At 47.4% G+C, this 16304-nt stretch overlaps 2 protein-coding genes across 6 annotated transcripts in view; one reads left to right on the plus strand and one right to left on the minus strand.

The window, feature by feature from the left end:
• Positions 1-3134: 3134 nt before the first annotated feature.
• On the plus strand, positions 3135-8386 carry LOC119362403 (transcription factor RF2b-like). 3 transcript variants are annotated; one of them, XM_037627613.1, is made up of 5 exons: positions 3135-3682; positions 5309-5441; positions 6860-6944; positions 7151-7516; positions 7876-8386. In XM_037627613.1, exons 1-5 carry the CDS (start codon positions 3177-3179, stop codon positions 8184-8186), a joined length of 1401 nt encoding a protein of 466 aa, XP_037483510.1. In that variant the 5' UTR covers positions 3135-3176; the 3' UTR covers positions 8187-8386. The 3 variants fall into 3 exon arrangements, with proteins under 3 accessions (XP_037483510.1, XP_037483512.1, XP_037483511.1); XM_037627615.1 differs by lacking the exon at positions 7876-8386 and adding an exon at positions 7681-7843 and having other exon boundaries at positions 3140-3682; XM_037627614.1 differs by lacking the exon at positions 7876-8386 and having other exon boundaries at positions 3143-3682; positions 7151-7839.
• A 4383-nt stretch (positions 8387-12769) lies between these two features.
• The window catches only part of LOC119362404, a 4714-nt gene continuing 1179 nt past the window's right edge, over positions 12770-16304 (minus strand). The window contains exons 3-7 of one of the 3 annotated variants that reach the window (XM_037627618.1): positions 15735-15999; positions 14928-15619; positions 14309-14767; positions 13862-14154; positions 12772-13764 (exon numbers count right to left, since the gene is read on the minus strand). In XM_037627618.1, coding sequence (XP_037483515.1) covers positions 15464-15619; positions 15735-15999 — 421 coding nt within the window. In that variant the 3' untranslated portion in view covers positions 12772-13764; positions 13862-14154; positions 14309-14767; positions 14928-15463. Of the gene's footprint in view, positions 13765-13861; positions 14768-14927; positions 15620-15734; positions 16000-16304 lie in introns of all 3 variants that reach the window. The other 2 variants (XM_037627616.1, XR_005173383.1) reach the window with 2 other exon arrangements.

Raw genomic sequence — 16304 nt, forward strand, 5'->3', positions numbered from 1 at the left:
CTTATTCCTTCATCTATCGTGATCTCATCCAAAACTTGAAAACTTTAGTACACAAAACTCAACAGAAACCTAAGTATACAGAGCTAAATCATGAGGTTTCTGTTGAAAAGCCAAAAACAAGCAAAAAGATAGGAACTGGCACTGGGTAGTGGGTTAATAGGTTAGTCCCAAAAAATGATATAAAATAGCATATAAAGCATCCAAGATTGTTAATATAATAAATACATTGGAGATGTATCAGTTCCTAAGTATAAAGAACCAAATCATAGACTGGCCAGACACAAAGGTAATCGCCGCTTTTAAGAACAACATCCCGCGACAAAAGGCTCGCTCGAGAGCTCGGGCAAGAGAGATCCCGAACAATGGCGGTCGTCACCCATTTAATGACTAGATTATGCACGGGGGAGGATAACTAGATTACCCGCAACAATCGACTTCGGCGCATCACTCGCCCTATTACACCCAACACAAGTAACGCCGACGAGGAGACAATAAATGTCGCGACTGCAAATCAACGCAGAAGCAATAAACAAAAGCCTACTCAAATGGACAGAGAGGGTCCCTCCACGTTGGATCGGATATTGGATAGGCCATGCGCCATCCATAGTACCCTTGACAAGTCGACTACTCATTCTAATAGAAATTGCTAGGTGATCAAGCAGGCCGGCACGATAGTTGTCGAGCATCAGAATGGAGACCGAGGCCATAATAACAATAGAGATCACTCCAGAGCAAGCATCATCGGCCAAAAAGGTTTCCTTCCGAGGTGAAGGATGTCAACATGCTATATCCTACTCACACTCAAAGGGGGCAAGTGCGGGTCACCCGCAGCCGCGTATCCAATCTGCCTCATCAAAGCAGAAGGTCGGATTTTCCGATCACACACGAACTATAATATGCCCGGAACAACCCTGTTACGTGGAGCAGGCCACATTAATACTTGATGCCATCGTGGATGGTTTTCCACTTAAACCGTGTGTTGATGGACCGCGGAAGCAGTTTTAACTTGCTCTATGCAGACAACATTAGAGAAATGCATATCAACCCTGCAAGGATAATACCAAGTGAAATGGTGATAAAAGGCTTCAGGCTAAGGGTTTGGACCCAAAGCATCGGAAACATCACACTCGAGGTTGTATTTGGCATTCCTAAAAACTTTCAAGATAGCGCCCTTTCACAACCATCACCAAACATTCCTAGCCTGCTTTTGGTTGTTTCCACGCCCCCCCCCCCAATATGGTAATCTAAACTTCAGATGGATGGACGTAATGGTATAATCACATTACATGGAAACAAGTCATTTTCACCTTTAAAGGAACAACAATCCACGACCTTAGTGACCGAGGTACAGGAAGCTGAGGAACAAGTAATCAAAGACGCGACAGGTAACAGGGCCATGTCAGGCAACCCTAGGAGCGCAACGTGCCTTGTCAACTCGGAGAACACCCAGGCGCACACCAGCGGCGCCCCTCAATAGGGGTATGCGCTCCGTTGTCCCCATAGCATGACCGAGGACTATGTTCCTCGGATGCACAACTTCGTGTTGAAAATACCATCGGGGATCACAGAGCACGTGCAAGACTAGAGAATGGGAGTGGTTCAGATCAACCGATGACTCATTCATAAATACATTGCCTTAGAAAATAACCCGGTTCAACCGGGGGCTGGGCAAGCAACCTCTAGCTCCCTTGGGATACATCTTCACCGAAGAACTTCCTTTCGAGACGTTTTCCGACCACGTGCTTTCGAGCAAAAACGGCTCAATCGAACGGATAAAGATGAAACCCTCTTCTGGCTTAGACGGAATAATAGGGAGGGGCATACATAAAGAGGCATAAAAAGAACGGTGATAAACGTCGACTTTGTTGTCTGGACCTCGACCCCACCTTCTCATTGCTCATTTTGTTATGTTTCTTGTGGCTGAATCTCTTTCATTCGGATTATATGGTTCAATCATCATTATGCATACAAATTTTTGGGGGGTGGGGGTGGGGGATTTGGGCCTCTCTTTTTTCCCTCTTTCTTTCGGTCCGAGCATAGCTACTAAGACATTACAATCCTTTTTTGGTATTAACAGAAATTAAAAAGGAGGTCCTACTTCGAATTCGACCCCTCACTATATCCGAGGTACTCCCTCTGCCCGAAAATACTTGTCATCAAAATGGATAAAAGGGGATGTATCTAGAAACTTCTAGATACATCCCCTTTTATCCATTTTGATGACAAGTATTTCCGGACGGAGGGAGTATCTTAGGATGCTCTTGGCCGCCAAGTTATCAGTATTTTTGCATTATATGCATTGATTTCGAGCTGTGTCATCTTTGGTCAAATGGGCCCTAGCGACACACGCGGAGGGGCGCCATGCCGTCTGCCGTCACACGACCCCCTGCTCGTGGATGAGCCGCCCCAGGATGCCATAGCCCCCCCTCCACGTCGGATCCATGCGGGCTTTGCCTAGCGAAGGCCATGTGACAACTCAGAGGGAATGGAAAACAGGGGAGGGAGGCCTAGCGCGCGGGCTAGGATGCGCCGCCTCCTAAGCCGCCCTGGGAGGAAAACACGGGGGCTCGGAAAAAAAAGTCTTCACTTCTCTTTTGTTGCAATTTTGATGTTGAACTTGACCACCTCGGCTAGGTTGCAAACATAATTTTCATCAACTAGTTAATATTATTTCTCACTGCTTAAGAACAAATTGTTATCACAACAATCTTTGAATTCTAATCACCTCTCATTCTTTAAACCAAACTCGGTGTCTCGCGAACAAACCTGTGGTTGGATGGTTAGAAGGACAGTGATATCCCGTGCGCACCAGAGTTCAAGTTTCAAACCTACATTGGTGCTCGTATTTTCCTGGATTTATTCCAGGCCTTCCGGCGATATGTGTTCATAGAAATGAGCGTATGTGCGTATGTATGAGCGTCTGTGTCACCGTGTTTAAAAAAATAATTCAAATTCGGTCTCCAAATCACGTGACATATTGCATCGGATAATTTGGTTTGTCACTTGTTTGACTTTGTGCCACCGTTGGCATCGTGCCTTTGCACCCACTATGAGCGTCAGTGTGTGACGACTTTTCATAGCGGTGCACCGAGTGTAGGCTACGCTTCCGCCGACCCACACGCGGGGCAGAGTGTCCGCAGACAGGAACACGCGCGCCTGCGCTGCCAGCCACCGCAATGGCGATGCCGCCGAAGCCCGGCGAGCCGCCCAAGCCCTCGCCGGGGCGCAGCCCCAGCCTCAACCCCAACCCCAGCCCCTGCCCGCTCCCGCCCATTCCCGGCGGCCCCCAGCCGGGCCAGCCCCCCGCGGCGGCGGCGCCGCCGCGGTCCCACCACCGCCGCGCCAGATCTGAGATGCCCTTCCGCTTCCCGGACGCCAACGGCGGGGGCTTCGACGAGATCGGCTCCGAGGACGACCTCTTCTCCACGTTCATGGACATGGACAAGATCGCCGGCTCCGGCCGCGACCGCGCCGCCGAGACGTCCTCCTCGCCGCCGCGCCCCACCAAGCACCGCCACAGCGCGTCCTTCGACGGGTTCGCCATGGGCTGCGGCGGGCCCGGGAGGCAGGATGGCGGCGGCGGGGTCGGAGGGGTGTTCGCCGACGTGCTGGAGGCTAAGAAGGCCATGTCCTCCGAGCAGCTGTCTGAGCTCGCCTCCGTCGACCCTAAGCGTGCCAAGAGGTGACCCGTCGCATTCTGAGGCTCCCTTGGATTTTTAGTTGGTGGTTGGTCGGTAGGATGCTAGGGTTACAAGTAGCTCTTACTTTTGATAAACAATTGACGGAGCGCCGGGAAGGACTAGCAAGAATTGTGGTCTAGGTAGGCGTGACTCGGAGTGATTCTGCAAGCAAAGATATGTGCCAGAAAAAGGGCACGTCCTAGTAGACTATTACGCAATCAAATCACGGCACATTTTTGGTGTTAGTGGTCTTGAATCCGGATAGTGACAGGCAGATCCTAGGACAGGATTTGCTGGCCAGCTTAATTAGGCATCACAGGGCTTCCTTCTGACGTTTCTCGCTTAATTAGGTATCACAGGACAAGCACCCATAGAAGTGGTTCAAATGCTAATTTTATTGTTCTTTAAGTTGCTGTCATTGTTCGAAAAGCGGCTCGGGCATTTAATTCTTAAATAAGCAAAGGGCATGGGATGAAAGGGGCGGGAGATGGCAACGAATGCCGCATGTCGCCTTCTTATGGTATTTTCTCTCCATTGGCTATGGCTTCTTTGTTATCATTTTCTATGGGTCTCCAACTTATTCAATAAAGCTTGTGTGGCATATCTTTGAATTTATAGTTCTTGTGTTTTGGATTAACCATTTCCTACTCTCACTTATATTATACATCAGTTAGTTTTCTCTCTTGATCTTTTTACAGTGATCTATCTATGCAATACCTAGTCATGTGTATTTGTGATATAGGGTTTTCCCTGTAGCAGTTGGTTACATTGTTTCCACGTCGCCGTGTAAATATTTTGTTTTTAAAACAAGTTTCTGTAATATAGGGTGATATTTGATGTAATAGTGTTATATAATTATTTGATGTGTTTTATTTCGTATGTTATTATCTTAGCCCAAAAGTCTTTTTAGCGCCATGTAGTTATTTAATAAGCTCTTAAATACACAAAGCACGTGGAGTGAAAGAGTCCGGAGATGGCGGTTTGTTGCATGTTGCTTAGGTCTGCACTCTTTTATGGTGTCGCCCCATTTTCAAGGCCTTTTTTTATTTCACCCGCTAATGATCTGCAAGATGTTCAATGAAGTTACTGACTTACTGTGATCGACTTTTTAATTTGTTCTTTATTTTGGAATAACTAGCTGAAATTTAAACATATCCCTGTTTCGTGTACATTAAACAGCATTGCATGTAATTTTTTTCGAGCAAATGTTTGTACTGCAATCAAGTTATATAAATACCTATATTTCTCGTGTAGGTTTCATTGACACAGCTTTCTAGTATCAGGCGATCTTGATTGCAATAGATAATACTGGTTATGAACTACTCCCTCCGTCCCATAATATAAGATGTTTTTGCAAGTTGTTTTAGCTTGCAAAAGCGTCTTATATTATAGGACGGAGGGAGTACTTTTTTTGCTTAGCCAATCAAATTTGTCCCAGCTGTGGAAAGCTGATGTATCAGAACTTCACATAGGATATCTTCCATATCGAAAAGAGAATATGTTTTTCTTTTAAGGCTATGCTGTATTTACAATCAGTCTGCCCATGTGAAAGTTTTTATCCAGCATACTGCGTTATCTGGCTGCATTGAATGATGGCCAATTTTATTAATGTGCTTTTTTTGTTTCAGAATTCTAGCGAACAGACAGTCTGCAGCTCGGTCAAAGGAAAGAAAGGCTCGATATATAACAGAATTAGAGCGGAAGGTTCATACTCTTCAGACCGAGGCTACTACTCTTTCGGCACAATTGACGCTATTTCAGGTAAACTTTCATCCATCTGTTTGCCTTATGGATTGCAGTATTATCATTACTATGTTCGTTAATGCGTTCTCAGCAGGGCCGTCTACAAAAATTTGGGGCCTCGGTGCGACATGCAATGGTTCCTAATTTCTTTTGTATAATTAAACTAATGCAACTAAGTGTACTCTCATTTAATTATGTAACTTAATTATGCTCTATTTCGTATAATATTTAGGATTAGAAATTATATTACAGGTAGTGTGCTGCATTAATCCTATAGTCAACTACATACCTAACTGAGTAGTACTACTGGGGATTGCATTGAAAAGAACCAGGAACAGAAAGATTATATAAAAAAGAAAGGGCTTATGGCTTCCCTTGGAATGTATCCTGGTCCTGGGGTGACTGTATGGCTGCTGTAGTTGCGAATCCGGCGGATCACGGCCGGAGACATGGCGGACTCGCGGTGGGCGACTGCAATCTATTGCCGTCTCACTGAAGCAGGCAAGGCGGCGACTCACTATTCTCGCTTGTGAAGTTGTGGAGGAACGCACGTTCGACCAGTGGGCTGTTGCGAGTAGGCCCAGCAGTGCCGCCTTATTTTCCTATTTGGTCTTTTACCAACAGGCCCGAAGGAGGAGTGGGGCACCATACTGAGCCGACTGGGGGCCTGCTGGCTGGGTATCGTACATGTCGGTGCCTCACCATAACATGTGTCCGCATCTGGCGCGTCCTTCTACAGTTTCCTCAGGTATATAAGCGGACGACCCAGGCAAAAAAAAAAAAGCCAGCCAGCCAGCACAGGAACTGGACGTCTTTTTCATTGTCTTTTCCTCTGGTTGGGGCCCTACGATTTTGGGGCCCTGTGCGATCGCGCAGGTCACACACCCTCATTGTCGGGCCTGGTTCTCAGTGCACAAAAGAAAACACATTAATCCCTAAATCATGACACCATGCATAGTAATTCTGCCTTCTAAACTGTACTGAGAAGCCAGCTGCATCCAACACATGGAAGTCGGTGTCAACCAAACTGCATCTGCTCTAGACTTAGTGAATCACCAGTTGCCATGATATTTTACTTGAACTGATGCACATGCTATCGAAGCTATAGCACATATAAGTTCTCTGGTTTTTTGTTGACAAATAAAGCATATGAAGTGTTAGTGCCAAACCACCTGAAGTGATTTTTGTATGTGGTTATATTAACAATATGAGGTCTGAAGGGTGATGCCCTGCACCATGAGGCAATAAAATGCTGTAACTCTGTTTACCAGAAATCCAGAACTGTTCGGTTCTGGTGTCCGCGATGTTTATGTTGTATGTATCAAGTTCTGACCGGGGCTGTGGGTTTTACATTTTAGCATGTTCTTTTGTATAGAAAGTGTTGTTTGCATAAATTTGCTGGATATCCTTATAAAGGAATAATATCTTGGTGGCAGAGAGATACAACAGGCCTTTCCGCAGAAAATACAGAGCTCAAGATTAGGTTGCAGGCCATGGAACAGCAAGCTCAACTGCGTGATGGTGAGATTTTTATTACCTTAACTAGTATAATCATGTCAACTCTTGATTTTCATTGTTTCGGACAATTTTGTACAGGAAGGTGCCTCATTGTTGCTCTGTAGATTGACATAGAATAAATAACTTTGTATCCAAGTATATAACTTGTGTTCTCTAATAGAGATAATATTCGGAAAAAGAATCTGAACAGAAATAACATATTTTTGCAGCTCTGAATAATACACTCAAGCAGGAACTGGAGAGGCTTAAGATTGCTACAGGTGAGATGACAAAGCCTGATGAAGCATATAATACGGGAATGCATCATGTCCCATACAACCCATCTTTCTTCCAGCTTTCCGAGCAACACACACCTCAGCACCATTCAAGTGTTCATCAGCTGCCATCCCAATTCCAGCCACCTCATCCCAATGTCCCAAGCCACCAGATGCTGTCCCATCCAAACACGTTCCCAGATATGATGCAGCAAGACTCGCTTGGGCGGTTCCAGGGGCTGGACATTGGCAAAGGATCAGTGGCTGTGAAGTTGGAGGCAGAGGCTGCTGCGAAGTCAGAGGGTAGCTCCATATCTGCAGGTGAAAGTAATAGCACCTTCTAATTATGGACCCACCTGCAAACAACACTCGTATCATTTAGATTTATATGTTCATAGTCTTACATCCTCAAACTGCTTTCCTCACCCCGCTAGGCATAATTTTTATCCAATTCTTTCTATTTATCTGGCGTTGTTTGATTGTAGGGACCTAGGTAGTTTGTTTGGGTTCATTTCCCATGTGTTGTCTGTTGTTTTGAAGTTAGGGGGACTGGTGATCAGCCTGTCTTCTTTGTTTACCTTGTAGACAATTAATCATGATTTTCCCATTTGGAATTTACGAATGTTTGGTTGGGACACTGTTAACACATTCGGTGTTGTAATGAGAATACCATGTATTAGATTGGGGTTTGAGCGATCACACGATGTGTTTGGTTCAAGCAAGGGAAGAGGAAAAGGTAGCCTACTGCCACCGGCCTTGTAGAAGACGCTGGATGACGGATGGCTGCCGGGGATGGCTTGCAACCAAAAAATGCAGCGCCATCCTCTCACGGCGGATGGAGATCCCTGCATCGCTGCTCACGGTGGAGGGAGATCACCGGCGTCATTGCCCATGGCGGAGAAGGGAGAGGGCTGGCCGCCGGCAAGCCGAGGGAGGCCAAGGAAGATCTCCGGCGCTGCTGAATGCTGCTCGTGCTGAAGAAAATATCTGACGAGCGGAGAATACAGAGGGGGGATCGATACCGGGCGAGAGGTGTTATTCCATACCAGTGCGTATGGGCAAAAGAAACGGGTTCTGAAACCAGCCCGACTCAAACAAATACACGTAACATAATCAGAAGACGGGAAAAAACCCGCCAACCAAACGTTACATTTTTCTGTTGACATGCTTTGCATCCTCGGAATCTACAAGCATCAAATTGTTGTAGAACTGTGGTGTTTCATACATCTGATCTTCTTAGAAAATGGTATACACACTTTTGATATGAAGACAATTTACACATGTCTACAACTATCTTTTACCAGCACAAGTACGGGTTGCTCATGGTTGATCGACGTTCATTCACAGAAAAAGAAGTCCTATCCTATGACGTTGGACGCGTTTGGTTCCGCTACGTAACGTATTGAGTTTTTGGGTATCGGGAAGCTCCCGCTTCCGATTGCATCTGCGGAATACGTGCACTGTTTGGTTGGTGTGGCCACGTCCTGGTTTTCAAATCAGGCTGTGTTGGAGCATTTTCGATTTTGTGAACCGGTGTATCGTAAAACGGTCCCACGGAAGACGGAGTGGTGGAAACAAACGCCGGGTACCGTTTTGGAAAGGGCGAGTAATAGGCGTCGGTGCGCCGGCCCAAACTTGGGCCGGTCCGCCCGTAGCCATCCGATCTGATTGATGCTAAACCGTCCCATGTCCTTCTTCAAACGCACGCGTATGAAAGATTCCCTGCATCTCGTTGCTTCCTTGTATCTCACCGGCTGCGCATGCTCTCCGGTCGCCATCCTCGCAGGCCGTTCTCGTCACCGGTCGTCCTCGTCGCCGGTCATCTTCGCCGGCGGTCCTCGTCGCCGGTCGTCCTCGCCGGCAGTCCTTGCAGGTCGTCCTCGTCGCCGGTCGTCCTCGCAGTCGCCGGCGGTCCTGGCAGGCCGTCCTCGTCGCCGGTCGTCCTCGCACTCGCTGGTCGTCCTGGCAGGCCGTCCTCGTCGCCGGTTGCAGCATCGAATGGTGTGACGCCGCTCGTCATAAACGGTGGTAGCAAAATCATGTACCGTAGCAAAAACAAAACACGATGGAAGCAAAAAGTGAGGCACAGATTCCAGGCAAAAACACAACACACAACACGGTGGAAGCAAAAAAAGATGAAAACGCCGGTTCCAGCAAAAACACAACATGGTGGAAGCAAAATGAGATGCCGGTTCCAGCAAAATAAAGACAGATGGTAGCAAAAATTAGGTTGGTTCCAGCAAAATCCAAAGACGGTAGTAGCAGAAATTGGGGCTGGTTGCAACAAAAATTGGAATGACAGCCATGTGGGCGTCGCTGTTGCAGCACCACCATCGGGTCGTGGTCACCATGACCTGGTCATGGTCACCACTGCCATGGGATGGCCTCTGCTAGTTACAGCTTCGCCATGGATGGTTGCAACATCCCGTGGCGCCGCCGAGGCTCGGATGCAGACGACCGCAGTTCTGCGCACCATCGGATTGCAGCTCCTGCATCGTCGGCGTACAGTGGAAGCAAAAAATCACATTGGTTCCAGCATTTCCATGTGCCGGTTGCAGCTCTGCATCGTAGAAGTGTTGTTGAAAGCACGTGAGGACTGTTGGTTCCAGCACCATAGGTTGCCGGTTCCAGCATTTCTGCATGGAATTCCAGCAATCGCGATGGCCGGATGCAACATCGTCAGTGAGCTGGAAGGCCATGGCTAACTCGTCCAGTGAGCATACTACTGGTGACCTCATCCTCTCGTCCCGAATCTATCGTCGCGATTAGAGAGGACGTGTTGGGGCAGACTCACTCATGGTGGTGAGTGATGGATGAGGACGTGTGGAGAGAGAGTAGAGAGAGGAGGAAGGTAGAACTCGAGAGAGTCCTTCCATGGCGGCTGGGGATGATGTGAACCGGAGAAAAGGGGATCGCTGTGCTGAGGGGATAAGGATGGACTGAGTGGTGGGTGAGGACGTACGAAGTGGGACCCATCAGAACAGAACGTGTGCACATGGTTAACCCGTGACCTGTAGGACGCCCGATTAGATTAGATCCTGCGCCACGCGTGAGACCGGCCGAAAGCTTCGGCCGGTCTGCCGGCCACAAACATTTCCCTTTGGAAAGCCTCGGCATCGGAAGCCGCCGCTTTTTCCGCCAACCAAACGCGTCGTGTGTACTTAGAAACACTTGAAAAGGTGGAAGCCTTTCTGATTTGCTGCTGTCGCATGTGTCTATATCCGTGTTTTAGTACTACCCGAAGCATCCTGAAGGTACGGCTTCAGAGCCAACATTCAGGTAGGATGTGTTTGGTTGTTTGGGTGAGCCGAGCCAGGCTGAGGGGAGGAAAACGAGCCACGCTGAGTAGAGACAGGACGAGCCACGCTGAGTAGAGACAGGTTGAGCGAATACAAGGTAAAAAACGACGTTTGCGTATTGTTTGGTTGCCTGTACCGGAAACTAATTTTGACCCGGTGTTTGGTTGTCTGGCTCGCATGATGATTAGCAGTTAACAACTACACTTAAACTAGAGCATCTCAGCCAACACCACGGCCTCCTTGACAAGGGACACGGCCGTCTCTCGCACGCGTCGGAGGATCTCCAGCTTCGCTGCATGCTTTTCCGCAGCACCACCGCGCTCGCCTTCATCGGCTTCTCGTTCGCAGCCGCAACGGCCCGAGCGCTAGCTAGCCCCACAAGATGGAGGGAGAGGGGATCCATGGCGCGTCGTCCGATTGCGCGACAGCCGACGGTGCCACCGGGGCGGCGAGCGGAGGAGGTGAAGGAGGGGTGGACACCGGCGCCACTGGAGCGGCGAGCGGAGGAGGCGAAGCGAGGTTGTGCCTTTGGCTGAGTTGGGAGATCAGGAAGATAAGGTGCTTGAAGGGGAGGGAGAGATTAAGAGGTGATTATGTGTAAACACATACAACCAGAGCCACACATGTTTTTTAACACGGTACAGACGGAAGCGCTCATACATACGCACATACACTCACCCCTATGAACGCACACACGCACATTCCTATCCCTATGAGCACCTTCGAGAGACCGAGCCGACATATCATCTTGAGATTTATGAAGTCACCGTAGGTGCCTCGTTCGTCGACGGAACGTCTCCTCCCACTGAAAGTGTAACACCAGAAATCCTGAAATAAATCTAGGAACAATGCGAGCACCAGGACTTGAACCCTAGTGGGCTGGGGATACCACTGTCCCTCTAAACATCCAATCACAGGTTGATTCGTGCCAGAGCCACCCATGTGCATTGTAGAGCATCGCTCGGCTTCGGCCATTTCTAGTTAGCCAGACCCAGGGGTGCTTTAAGAACCGTGTCGTGCAGATCCAATAGTGTTTGTGGGCAACCAAACAGCCCGACACCGAAAGGATCCTGCATAAGTCGGGCCTGGTTGAACTTTTGTGGGAAACCAAACGCGCCCATAGTGGTCCGCGTCTGTCTTGGCTGGCCTGACCTTCCTGCATGCGTATGGGCTCACCGTGTTCGAGGGTGACTGCTGCACCACGTGCTTGCAATCTCCCTGCATTCTGCGGCTATAGTGTCTAAGTGGGTTTATATGCGAAAATCTGCTTCTGAGCTCGGGCTCAGATGATCCCGCAATCCACACCCATGGTTTTGCATCAGGATTTGTGCTTTGGGTATTTTCGGCCGTATTTTCGTTGTCTGGCGCGGCGGACTGTCAGCATTTATTGCTACGGAGCGTTGGGCTGCCGTCGCGGGACAGATAGAGGCCCGATGGCTCGTCATCTTATCTGAGCTAACATCGTCGCGGGACAGCTCTACGATAGATGGCTCGGCACTTTACCTGAGCCACCCTGAGCCGTATGACTTAAGTTTTAACACCGACGGCGTCAACACGTCTGGAAACATAAATGCATTGGCCTACCCTCAGCCCATCTGCCCAACGCTCTCATTCACTCTCCCATTCCCCCAGTCTCTCCATTGTTCACTCATACCCAGCTCCGTCCCCATCTCCGGCGACATGTCCGCTTCGTCTACATCATCTCTCCCCGTCCCGGCGGACTGGCTGCTACCCCTGATGGCATGTCCACTCTGCGGCGACGAGGTAGTGACAGCCGTCGCAAGGAGTGGGAACCAGGTTGGGCATCGTTTCTACAAGTGCATCCGTTATGATGCAAGTATTTTTTGATCCGATCTTGTCAGGTTTTTCATATTGAATCAAGATTTCACACACATCTCACCGGACTGACATAGAAGAGTTTTCACACACATCGTTTCGATGGACGCATGTTGTCCAAGTGTCGCTACGTCAGACGCATTTACATGCCACGAAGAAATGCTTGATCAAGGGAAAAAACAAAGGCCTCAACATCCAGACGACGCTGCTAGTCCCAGTCAGCATCAGCCAAAAAAAAACTGCTCAAATGAAGTTGTTTCGCTCAAACATATTCAGTAACCATGATCATGGATACAAAACGCAACTCAACAGGATGCAACCACTGTAAATCAATTTTTAGCTTTCGAAATGCCAAGGCCTCCCATATAAAATTATGTATGATTCAAATAGAGACGGCAGGAATATATTTTTTAGAAATCAAATAGTGCAGAAACAACAATAAACATGGTAACAATACTAAAGTTTACGTGTTGATATCATCTCAAACAGCAGATGGTAAATTCAGACTAGCTACCAAATTTTTCAGAAAACCATAAATCCTTATGCGTGCTCTAGGACACAACTCTAGATCGTTACAAACATGGACAGTACATCTCAGACTAGCTATCAAATTGTTCTCACAACATCCCACATTTTTTTCTGCTTGCCCAAGGAATGCAAGACCATGATATCTCATATTGGAACAGCATACAAATCCTGATCCGGGACGGACTGCAGATCAGACCTCATGAAAAAGACAAATACATATTCATCGACCGAAAATTGCACAGCTCAGCTCTCGGCAAACCCAAGAGGCCTCTTGCATGTGTTCCCCGGTGTCCTTCTATTCCGCAGTTCTGGCATCTGCCGTTTCCGTGGCTTCTTCGGAGCATCCCCTCGCTCTGGACATGTGGTCCTCTTGTGCCCCTCGCGGCGGCAAATGCTGCAGAACCTGGTACTTTTACTCAGCCCTTCGTACAGTGCCTTCTCCCTGTTGCTTGTCGGCCTGCCAGATCCTCTACGCTTTTCTGGTGCTACGAGGCACCGAAGTTCATTCATGCCTCATGCCGACAGAATTCGCAGCACTGTTGCATTGGTCAGCCTCCTGATCAACCAAAGCAGGATCGCGGTTGCAAGTTACACTGGCATTTCCATTTTCAATGAGACGATCCTTGAATGCCAATCCATCCCGCGCGACCGCCAGAGGCGCTCCACCCCGCAGCAGAGTCCAGCCCAGAATGCATGTAGTCATAGCATGCAACACTTGCGTCCCCCATTCACACAACTTCCATGGCTTTAAAATATAATGTTGCATGCCTGTACGCACGACAAATTATGCGATTTGTCGTTCTGGTATTGAACCAGGTGATCCGGTAGTATAACCCTCGCATCTCTTGTCCACCTTTTCAGGATATGGTACTTAGGGATTTCATCAAGATGTAGAATCTCCATCACCTACATTTTTTTCATAATTAACATATGTTAGTGAGACATGTCCTTTTTTTCCTTTGAAAAACTGAATTATGTACATCAATACACTTATGCAGATTACCCTCAAAGCATGGCAGCAAAGCATTGATTTCCTGTGTGCTCAAATTGACCACATTCGCACGTGAACATTGATTTGTCTTCGTTAACTGTCACCTCTTACTCCACTCTACTCCACTTCTCTCTCTTTGCTGCATTATTGTGAGTTGTGATGTATTTCCTCATCCTTTCTACTTCAGTCACATTGTATGCAGTTCCTTCTATTAGGAGGCGGCCAAATTCCTCAAACATATTCCTTGTATATATTTTGCTGGCATGGCGCTCTATCGCAAGGTTAGCCTGCCGCACGGCGCCTCCCTGACATAATGAAAGTATTAAAATAGATTTCTGTTTTTTACTGATTTCTGCTCAAGAACTGATCTTTTTTTTCCCGCAAAAAAAAGATCAATTCTTGAGCAGAAATCAGTAAAAAACAGAAATCTATTTTCTTGAATGGGAGCAACATATTTACAATCATTGTCCTCTTCTCCTCGTAGCTTTCATTGCGCTCACGGTCAAACTGAAGCCTCATGTATTGCCGGACAAAAACATGCATCGGGCTTGCGGGGGGCATGTATGACTTCAGCATATGGTTTGCACTCTCACTCCTCTGTGTACTTGTCATTTTTTGCACAAAACACACCTCTTAAATATGGTTTTGCCCATTTATGTCTTGTCTCATATATTTGGGTCATATAGTTAGGCCCCCTCAAGTTGTACTTATCAAGCAGCGCGTCCCAGGCTGTTTCAAATTCCTCCTCAGCTAACATGTGGTTAACAACTTTGTGAAATTCAGCTTGGAAATCACACTTTTTCATGTAAAACAGCCCCAGTGTTTCCTTCGCCTTCTTGAGAACATGCCACTTGCACCAACGGTGGACAGTGTTTGGATAAATTTTCTTGATCGCAACCTCCATTGCTCTGCATTGGTCTGAGCAACCAAAAAACAGTTTCAATCAGAACCATAATTCAAGACTTATTTCCTTGCATGTTTTTATGTCATAATTCATTACTGCGTCCAGTGCAATTTGAAGGGATCTACAATAAAATATGTACAAGCAAGGGACATTTTTAGTGTTCAAATCAATCACCTGTTAGTATTGTTTTTGGTGCAGGTCCGCCCATCATGCGAATGAATTCTGAAAACACGCCATTCGAAGCTCTCTTCCTGCTCGTCGCGCATCAACACTCCTGCCAGGATGATACTCTGGTAGTGATTGTTAACTCCAACAAATAGACCGAATGGCATGTCGTACAGATTTGTCCTGTATGTGGTGTCGAATGTGACCACGTCACCAAAGAACTTGTACTGCATCCTGCTGCTCCCATTAGCCCACATGAGATTCTTCACCTTGTTGTCTTTCTCGGCGAGCACCACAAAGGAGAATCCAGGGTCACTCGACCGAATGTAGGCAAACACCTATAGTGTCTTCCGTACATCATCTTCAACCTGCTCACGACTAATCTTCTCACAAATGTTCCTCAGTGTCCTTTTAGTGAAAGGCACCTTCTCAACCGAACCAAAGAAGCTCCCAATTATGATGTATACATTGCCAAGGTTGACGTTGTTCTCCCTCAACTGCCTTATTAAATCTTTGGTATAGACGTCTATGTGTTTATGAGATGGCTAGTGCACTTTCTCTCCCATTGTAAGCGACATCGAATGATTGTGGCTCGCCCGGTGCTCTGTTATGTACCAACTGTTGTCTGATGCACGTAACAGTCTGATCAGAGCCGGGCACTCGCACATGCACGATCTGCTGTTTTCAGCGTCTGGTTTCCCCTGCATACAATACAACAGAGCTAGTCAAAGAATATCCCAGCAATTTGATATGTACAACCAAATTCACTTTGTACACTTATTTTTCATTTTAATCTGAAACTGAAAGGCCGCTCACCGAACAACCACAAACTATCTCCTGTATGCTTTTGGTTCTCTCGGCGTTCAGCCTGCTTTTTCCATATCTTATCCCAAAACAGATTTCCCAAGAATACAAGTTGTAGAAATCATACGCCTCGCCCAGTGAATCAAAACTAAGACCTAGCTCAGGTCGGACCACATTCTTGTCAGGTTGCTCAGCGTATTTACGCATTGACAGCTCCAGGGCGCTCATCCTTGATGGACAGGGCACACGGTCCGGTGGCACACTCCCGAGACGAAGCCTGCAGCGAGTTGCAAGCCCCACAATTTACATGCTGGATGTCTATGAGATTATCAAACAAACTGATTGTCACGAACAAATGTCAGAGAACCATCTCTCCCTGTATAGTCTTGCAAAGCACAGTTTTTCAACCTCCCTGTGTCATCATATTATTTTCTAATCTAAAAAAGGCAAAGCCTAGTTCGTCTAGAAACAAAAAACACAAAAACCAATTTTGACAGTTCACACCCGTACCATCAATTTTTACATGTCTGCATTTCTATGTGAGAGAAGATTGGTGAAACAAGTAATTACCCCCACTCCCCC

Source organism: Triticum dicoccoides, chromosome 2B, assembly GCF_002162155.2.
Source record: "Triticum dicoccoides isolate Atlit2015 ecotype Zavitan chromosome 2B, WEW_v2.0, whole genome shotgun sequence".
NCBI lineage: Eukaryota > Viridiplantae > Streptophyta > Magnoliopsida > Poales > Poaceae > Triticum > Triticum dicoccoides.

What these genes read in the sequence shown, in the direction of transcription:
- LOC119362403 (XM_037627613.1), top strand. Translation starts at nt 3,177, where the DNA reads ATGGCGATGCCGCCGAAGCCCGGCGAGCCGCCCAAGCCCTCGCCGGGG. An exon ending in CACAATTGACGCTATTTCAG is followed by an intron (nt 5,442 to 6,859) that starts GTAAACTTTCAT and finishes TCTTGGTGGCAG; the next exon opens with AGAGATACAACAGGCCTTTC. An exon ending in GCAAGCTCAACTGCGTGATG is followed by an intron (nt 6,945 to 7,150) that starts GTGAGATTTTTA and finishes ATATTTTTGCAG; the next exon opens with CTCTGAATAATACACTCAAG.